The 9,145-nt window shown below is 43.2% G+C and overlaps 1 protein-coding gene across 1 annotated transcript in view; it reads right to left on the bottom strand.

Annotated features, from left to right (window-relative positions):
* Positions 1–333: 333 nt before the first annotated feature.
* Positions 334–9,145, bottom strand: part of ZNF646 (zinc finger protein 646) — a 30,638-nt gene continuing 21,826 nt past the window's right edge. Inside the window, exon 2 of the mRNA XM_068243933.1 lies at positions 334–8,322. Within this exon, the coding sequence (XP_068100034.1) occupies positions 2,011–8,199 (6,189 nt within the window). The 5' untranslated portion in view covers positions 8,200–8,322 and the 3' untranslated portion in view covers positions 334–2,010. The remainder of the gene's footprint in view (positions 8,323–9,145) is intronic.

Below are 9,145 nucleotides of genomic sequence, written 5' to 3'. Positions count from 1 at the left end.
ATGGTGAGATAGACATAGGTATGTACAGTGCCTAGCACACAAAATAGCTATGTGGTGTTCCTTTTTTTCTTTCTCTGCCTGAAAGAGTTAAATATCAGGTATGTAAGTGGCTGACTCAGTCCTGACTCAGACAGGAAGTGACTACAGTGTGACCCTCACTGATAAGAAATTAACTATAAAACACTTTCCTAGCAGAAAATGGCTTCGGAGACTAAGAAAGAGATAAAAGGAGGAATTTCTTATCAGTGAGGGTCACACTGTAGTCACTTCCTGTCTGAGTCAGGACTGGGTCACTTACATACCTGATATTTAACTCTTTCAGGCAGAGAAAGAAAAAAAGGAACACAGCATAGTTATTTGTGTGCTAGGCACTGTACATGCACATGTCTATCTCATGTCACTTCGGGTATCCTTTAAGGCACCTATAAATCTAGCGATCGATCTGATTATCGAAAGGAATGCAAATCGGTGCAGCCAAGAGCATGCCTGATTAACAACGCAACCAATTTCAGGCCAAGCATGCTAATCAGACATGCTGAATGAGGTCGGTCCGTCGTGGTCGATCGTATTTGTGGCTTAACAGCAAGCAATATCGGGACAAGTGGCGAATGCAACAAACACCACTGCGCTGTTCCTGCAGTGTATAAAATGTGTGCATTTATACATTACCTGTCCTGTGTCACGATGCCCGTCTATGTTCCGAATCCGCCACTCTTACATTAGCATCCACATGTGCCACGCCGGCAGAGTGCAATGTAAAAGAGGTAGATTCGAAGACGGACAGGCACCGCGACACAGGATGTGTGATGTATAAATGCATACATACATGCACATTTAACCATTTCAGCCCGCAGGGATTTTTCACCTTATGCATCAGAACAATTTTCACCTCCCATTCATTCACTAATAACTTTATCCCTACTGATCACAATTTATTGACCTATATCTTGTTTTTTCCGCCACTAATTAGGCTTTCTTTGGGTGGTACATTTTGCTAAAAATTATTTTTTTATAAATGCATTTTAACAGGATTAATAAGAAAAAAAAAATGGAAAAACAAAAATGATGGATTTCTCAGTTTTTATCCATTATAGCTTTAAAATCCACACTACTATAATTAAAACCTATGTATTTTATTTGCCCGTTTGTCTCGGTTATGACACTATTTAAATTTTGTCCCTATCACAATCTATGGCACCAATATTTTATTTGGAAATAAAGGTGCATTTTTCCGTTTTGCGATCATCACTATTTACAAGCTTAGAATTTAAAAAAAAAGGTTTATAGTATATCCCCTTCACATGCATATTTAAAAAGTTCAGACCCTTCGGTAACTATTTTTTTTTTTTTTTATTGTAATTTTTTTCCATTAAACATTTTATTTGGGTAATATTTTGGTGTGGGAAATAAACAGTTAATTTTTTATGTTATGTGTAAATTGTAATGTTAAAAAATATGTAGCTGTAGTTTTACTATTTGGTCACAAGATGGCCACCTTGAGTTTTTTTTTCTCCTTGTGCTTCTCGATCACCGGAAGCACAAGGACGACGCGGAAAATTGAACTTGCAGAAAGACTGAAGCCTCTAGTAAGAGCGCTTCGGTTTTTCTGCTGGGGACACGGATCGGTGATCGGGAACCATGTTCCTGTTCACGGATCCCAGGGCTACTGGGGGACAGTACGTGGACGTGCGCCGAAGCGCGGCACCGCAACAGAGCAGCCGCCTGCACGTGAGGATCACGTCCGGGCGGCAGAAATGGTTAAACACAGCAGGAACAGCAGCGAGGTGGCAGACTTGGCCGATTCCATGAAATTGATGGGGAATTGGCCTGTAGTGTAAGGGCAGCAGACAGATCTCCCTTTCTGATCAGATAGATCTGTCTCTTGGTCTATCTGCTCATACATCGTCTGACGTATGGGCACCTTTACATATCTATTACCTGACCAAACTGATCACATGCTTCTCCACGAGTTCTCCTGGACATGACCATCACTAACCTCGACTAATGCATTCATGTCACTTCAACCATAATGCTGGACATGGGCTGAGGCTCTAGCACATCACCAGCTGACCCACTATGTGTCAGCTGATGATGTTCAAGACTGGGCTGGGAGGGAAAATGTTGGCTGCAGAGGGAGCAGGAGAAGGACCCTTCATTCTCGTGGATCTTGAGATGAGCTTCAAGTTGGCTAGCTATTCGGAAGGCTTTTCCACAGTCTTTGCAGGGGTATTTGTGGATACGGAGGTGGTTCTTAAAGGCAAGCATGTTAAAGAATTTCTTGAGGCAATCGGGGCACTGGTAAACTCCAGTCCGGTGAGTTCTCTGGTGGTTGAAGAGGCTAGCGGCGTGGCGGTAGGAACGATCACATTGTTTGCACTTGTATCTCCGTTCCTCTTGGGTAGTCGGGGAAATGTGTGTTGGATCTTCCTCGATTGAGTTTGAGAAGTTGTTTTCAATGATATTTGCTTCATTGTCAGCTGGCACCACCAGCAAGGAAGACTGAAAAGGCTTGACATTTTTATGAGTCCGTTGATGGCGCTTGAGGTTCAGTTTGCTACTGAATTCATGATTGCAAACTGGGCAATGGTAAGTCCCGGAACCCGAATGAACTCTGAGGTGACAGACCAGTTCTCGGGAAGACCGAAACGCCTTTCCACATTCCGTACATTGAAATCTCTTCTTAGCCGTGTGAGTGCGGAGGTGGTTTCTGATAGCCAGCGGGTTAGAAAATTGCTTGTTGCATAAGGAACACTTATAAAGTCCTTTCTTGTGCGTGTTCTTGTGGTTAAGAAGGCTTCCAGCATGCCGATAGGTGCGACCACATATATCGCAACGATAAGGACGGTCTTCACCTTGTTTTGACAACAGAGGTTCACCGGTCTCCATTTTAACACCACTAGTCATAATACTGTTGCATGTGTGATTGCCCAACTCATCATAGCTGGAAAATAAAACCCCGCAGACTGTGCAAACTGGTTCTGTTGTGGATAACACATTACTAGAATAAGGACCCTTCTCTGAATCGGTTGACAACGAGTCACTAGATGTTCTAGATCGTTTACGTATCATACCACCTTTCCTGCCTGCCCAGTGATCACCTACCACTTTCGTCTGTAGCGGTCCTAAAGAGGTCTGGGAGCTAAACTGGTGATTTTCTTGCGTATGAACAAGTTGATGCCTACTTAACTGCCTCTTCCATTTAAAAGACTTTCCACACTGAGAGCAATGGTGCCTTTTTGACTCATAATGAACGCGTTCATGGTTCTTCATGGCCATGAGGTTAGGATATGTTTTATAGCATACGTTACAACAGTACTGACCCATTTTGTGGCTTTTTTTGTGGTTAAACAAGCTTCCAGCATGTCTGTAGGACCTCCCACATTCCTCGCACTGGTAAGGACGGGAGTCAGGATCCATTTTCATGGAAGTATTAGAGATCTCAGCAACAAGATCCATCTGACCTATGGGAGCAGGAGCTGCTTCAGGAAGGTGGTCATCATAAGGAGAAGAGGCCTTAGGCTGCTGTGACTGAGCAGATCTCCTATACCGCATACTGCGGCGATTACGTCTTCCAGACTTCTTAACCAAAGCCCTTTGTTGGTGTATTCTTTGGTGAGTGTCAAGTTGCTTCTGCAACCGGAAAGCTTTGCCGCAATCCAAGCACGTATGCCTCTTCAGCTCAAAGTGAATACGGTTGTGGTTCTTCATGGCCATGAGATTGAAGAAACGTTTCTGGCAAATGGAACACCGGAAGACTCCAGTTTTGTGAGTTTGCTTATGATTAATTAGGCTTCCTGCATGTCTGTAGCTCCTGCCACACACTTCACAACGGAAGGGGCGATGGTATATAACTGTCTCCGTTTCAGTCTGTTCATGATGCACACTCAAAGAGGGAATCTGGTCTTCCTCTGCTTTCATGTTTTCTTCCTTTATATGCGACGGTCTTTCTTGATCTGAATCGCTAACTTCTTTGCAGTTAGACATGTGTAACGAAAACTCTTTAAATCCGGAGAAAAGGTTCCCACAAAACTTACAATAATGAGCTGACTTCTCATCTTGACTAGTCTTATGCAAGTCGGATCGGTTTACTCCTAAGAGAGGTAGGCTGACCAACAGCTTATTTCTACTCTCACTCAAAGATTTCCTCTTGGAGATCATCTGACGGGGTGTTTGAGTTTGAAAGCTCATGTCACTAATGGAATGATCTAAAGATGAAGTGTCTATGCATGGTTTAAAGTCTCTTGGAAGTATTTGGGAAGCAGAAGGGTCTAGTAAGGGAATGCTGGGAGGGGAAATGTTGGAATATCCCTCATCCCCAGTATTGTAGAGAGAGTCCTCAGGATTTGAAAATGAGAGGTCATGTTGGCTATTCACTGATACCTGCTGCTTACACTTTATATTGTGCCTCAGGTGGTTTCTGTAAGCTGCCATATTTGGGTATTGTCTACAACATGCCACGCATTTAAAATTGCCAACTAAGTGAGTCTTTTTATGGTTTACTAAACTTCCACCATGTCTATAACTCTTTCCACACTGGTCACAAGTATAAGGTCTACTCTCTGGGCTTTCCTCATTGCTAGGACTTTTGTCAGGGTGGTCTTCTGCTGTCAACGTTGGTGTTAGTTGGAAGTTGTTTTCCTGAACATTTGGTGTTAGTTGGAAGCTGTTTTCCTGAACATTTGCTTCGGTTTTAATGTCTTTTGTTAACGGCTCTTCTTCAAGGCCAGCATCTTCATTATTGGCTTCCATTTTAATGTGTTCATTTTCAATGGGCGGCTCCTTAGTACTATGACTCAGGCTATGGTACTGTAAGCTTTCTAGGTCATCATAAGTTTCACCACAAAAGCCACAAATATGCGAAAGCTGGGAACCACCGTCAGGAGCTTCAGTATGGTCTACCTCCTCTAGCTCACTTTTTATTCTTCTTAATAACTCCCTTTCTGAGGAATCCATTGAGAAGGTGAATTCTGTCTCCTTGGACTCCACATGCAGGCCAGGTAGTGACTCTTCCGATGCTTGCTTTTCATGTGCCACCTGGTGCTGATGAAAGTCTACTTCACTTGAGAAGATTGAGCCACAATGACCACACTCGTATTGTCGGTCTGAAGACAGGTGATCTGCAACAGATTCATTCTGCTCAGATCCATCAGAGATATCTTTTACAACATTCCTAAGGGCCTGAGGTTTAGTGTGAGACTGGAAATGGTTTCTCAAAGCAAGAAGGCTGGAGTACTCTTTAGGACAAAATGAACACTGATAAATACCAATCTGATGGGTGAGTTTATGGCTATTTAACTCCTCAACGCTATTATAGACTTCACCACACTCTACACATGTATAATCAATGTGTTCACCCTCATCTTCTGTAGAGTTGTGATTTGTGGTCTCGTAATTCTCTCCATCATGGAGATCTGAGTCATTAGAACACTTCCATTCACAATCTCCTATATTCTCTAATGGGGGATTTGTGGCAACCTCCTCTGTGTCAGAATCATGCACCTCCTGCTTCCACGGTTCTCCTTCTAGAGCCATGTGCACCATTTGATGGGCAACAAGATCATCTTCACTGTGGAAGAATTTACCACAACTGACACAGCCAAACATGTTATCATCGGGATGGGGAAAACAAAGATCAGAATAAAGAAACCTAGCATTATCATGGACATCTTCAGGTTGACCCTTTTTACCCTTGTGGTGAATTCGAATATGATTTTTTAAGGCAGCCATGTTGTGTAGATGCCTGGAACAATAAGGGCACATGTAGTCACCGGTTTGGTGGGTTCGTTTGTGGTTTATGAGGCTTCCTGAATGTCGATAGGACTTGTCACAAAGGTTACATTCATAGACCCGTTTTCCACCTTGATGTTCTGAGGCTTCTGAAGTTTTTCTTGGAGATTCCTCTTTTTCTGGGCTTTTAGTTAACAAGGGTTCCTCTTTAAGTGCAGTGAATGGTTCTTCCGAAGACACGGTGTTTAAGCCTTCACATAACTGGTGGTGGGACTGAAATTTTTCTATACAGTCAAAGGTCTCTCCACAGCTACAAGTGACTTGTGACAGGTTTCCTTCAGCAGACAAATCACAAGCATCTGTTCCCAGAGACAAATGAGCATTCATGTTTGCAGATTCTTCAAGAGAATTGACAGTCTTATTCTGCAACAGTCTCGTCTTACTGTGACCAAACGAGCGTCCTCGTCTAGACAAGAGGCCTCTACGGCCTGCATATGATCGGCCGTGGAAACGAAGGTGATTTCTTAGGGCCATTAGATTAGCGTATTGCTTTGGGCAGAGAGAACATCGATAGATTCCGGTCTTGTGTGTGAGCCTATGGTTTATTAGGCTACTTTTATGCCGGTATGTCCTTCCGCAAGTATCACACTTGTAAGGTCTATCTACCAGGGATGTATCCTGTTCCTCTACTTCTGGAGACTCTTCCTTTAAAAATGGCGGTTCTTGTGCAGTTTGGATAAAGTCACTTGATGCATCCTGAAGGTTAGCACCATGGTTCTCGGTTTTGTTTAGAGGTGTGGAGGTTAAGATGTCTTGTCTCCACTGATGCATGGTTTGCGGTTGATCAAAGTTTTCAACTTCAGTCTTTACAGGGCTTGGAGTACTGAGGCCACCAGAATTGTCAGAGTCTTCAATGTTACCTTCAGATTTTGGAGGATTTAAAAGGCCAAAAGTACTCACTTCAGAAGGGTCCTCTGGCGGTTGGGGATCACAAAAGGTTTCTTTTATTGCTTCCTCTTGATGAAGTGCTTGATGTTGCAATAAATCGCTGTGGCTAGGCAAATGTTCTCCACAGATGCCGCACTGAAAAGGGTCCTCTGGATTTTGAAAGAGATCAGAAAAGCTGGCTGAATTATGGTAGCTATCCTCCAGCTTCCTCCCTGCTCTGGATTTAAAGTGCGCTCTAAAATGATTGTTTAAGGCAGCAACGTTAAACATCTGCTTGGAGCACAGGGAGCAGCTGTACACCCCAGTTTGGTGAGTCTTTCTGTGATTTATGAGACTTCCGGCATGCCTGTATGTTTTATTACACTCTTGGCACTTAAAAGGTCTATCGCCTGAGTCTCCAGACCTGGCTTCCTCTTCAAATGTCCCATCAAATGACTGCTGCTCAGTTAGGTGGCCCACTTCCTGTTCTGGTAAGAAGGTGGACTCCTGAGCTGCTGAACTCTCTTCTCCTAGCACCATATCGTTCGTGTTTAAGTGCTGTAAAACAGACTCCGAGCATAATGAATCTGGCTGTAGTCCATCATGGAGTTGAAAGTTCAATGAAGACATTTCTTTTGAATCTTCCTCATAACTAGGTTCCTCGTGTTTCTCTATCAAGTCAGTAGCGTTAAATGCATCAGTTTGTAGTGTATCTGAAGTTTCCAAAGTCTTTGAGGACAACCGGGGCGATCGACACCTCTGCCGCGCCCTGGATTCAGAATGAAGGCGGCAATGGGTTTTCATAGCCATAAGGTTAGAGAATTCCTTAAAGCAAACAGCGCACTGATAAAGTCCCACCACATGACTCTGCTTGTGGTTGGCAAGACTGCCAGCGTGTTTATAGGCTTTCTCACACTGGGTACACTTGTAACGATACTCCTCTGTATTGCAGTCAGTTGATACAGGTTCCTCTTTAATCTCCTCTGTACATGTTTGTTGCTCTTCAACGTCTTCCTTTACAGGATAGTCCTCTTGAGAATGTCCATCTACGTAAGACTTTGAAACGAGCTGAGAAAAGTCTGCAGGCACCATGGATTCAGCGATATAATTTTCTAGGTTACTCATCAAATTGCTGCTTTCCATTAAACCTAGCGAATGTGCGTTTGCTTGGTGTCTTCTTGTATTGTTTTCCGCATTCGAGACAGAATAAAAACTATGGGAGGACCTCCGGTGGTTGTAAAGCTGCTGTGACATGCGAAAGGCTTCTCCACATTGCTCGCACTTGAAACGTTTTTCCTCCGAGTGGGTGCGCAGGTGGCTTTTCAGGCCCATAGGGTTGGAGAACTCTTTCTGGCAGATGAGACACGCGTAGAGGCCGATCTGGTGAGTCTTTTTATGGTTGACCAAGCTCCCGGCATGTCTGTAACTCTTGTCACACTGACTGCATTTATATGGTCTGTCTTCCAGGAGACTGTCCATCTCGGCGAGACCAGTTCTAGTTAAAGTCCCATCTAGGTGGTCAGAACCAAAACTTTCTTCCTCCATGCTTGGGCTTGTAAGGACAGAGATTTACTCAGAAAATGTAGTCTCCTCCAGTCTTCAGGAGTCCAGGTCATGGTCACTTTGTGATTGCTTCTGTAACCTGGTTGACGGTCCTTCACGTCGGGCCTGTAATAAAATCCAAAAGTCACAATTAATAATAATAATATTAATAAACTGAATAAAATTAGTTTATTACAGTACAACAATAAGGGCTCTACCACGCTGTTTGCGCTTTGAATGAATTGAAGTGCATACGTGTCGCCGATCAACAGTGCACCATATTTAAACTACTAACCGCAGTGCACTGTACAGAGTAATGTGCTCAGTTTTACACCCAATCGCAACCGTAGTGCCTGCTGCATTTTTCCTGCGTCTGTGATTGGGTTTAATGAATGGGAGCACAAATTGCACAGCAAAATGGACGATATGTGATTTGCTTTGCGCTCTCCTATGTGAAATAACTTCCTATGGTGTTTTGGTTTCCTTGTCAGGGAATCGTAATCATGCTGCCGATTGGACCCGTAATTGCGGCAAAGCGTGTGCTCATAAAGTAGTGAAGATAGTGATCACATTGCACTTCCATTTTCAGTGTGGAAGGGCCCGGAGAGATTTTACATTGCATTTTGTCATAATAAAGAAGAAGCGCACTAGACAAAGCTGTATACATTAGATCAAGCAAAAGAATGTCAAAACTAAACATTGCATTAAACAGTGAACATCTGAAACGAGTTATTTCCAACAGGTTTACAAGTGGAGGAAAAAAAAGGTAAAAAAAAAAAAAAAAAAAAAAAAAGGAAAAAAGCTAGAGTAAAGGCTAAGAGTAATAATGAAAGCCATGCCTAATGCATTTGCCGTCAATTCAGCGGGTGAGCAAGAAAACCTGGTTGGGGATTTTGCTGGATTACTTTGCTCGACCTCATAAAATATATTTGTAGAGCAGTGTCGGACC

Source organism: Hyperolius riggenbachi, chromosome 7 (assembly GCF_040937935.1).
Source record: "Hyperolius riggenbachi isolate aHypRig1 chromosome 7, aHypRig1.pri, whole genome shotgun sequence".
NCBI classification, from domain to species: domain Eukaryota; kingdom Metazoa; phylum Chordata; class Amphibia; order Anura; family Hyperoliidae; genus Hyperolius; species Hyperolius riggenbachi.
The sequence above is the reverse complement of the archived record's forward strand: the minus strand, read 5'-3'. Positions and strand labels throughout refer to the sequence as shown.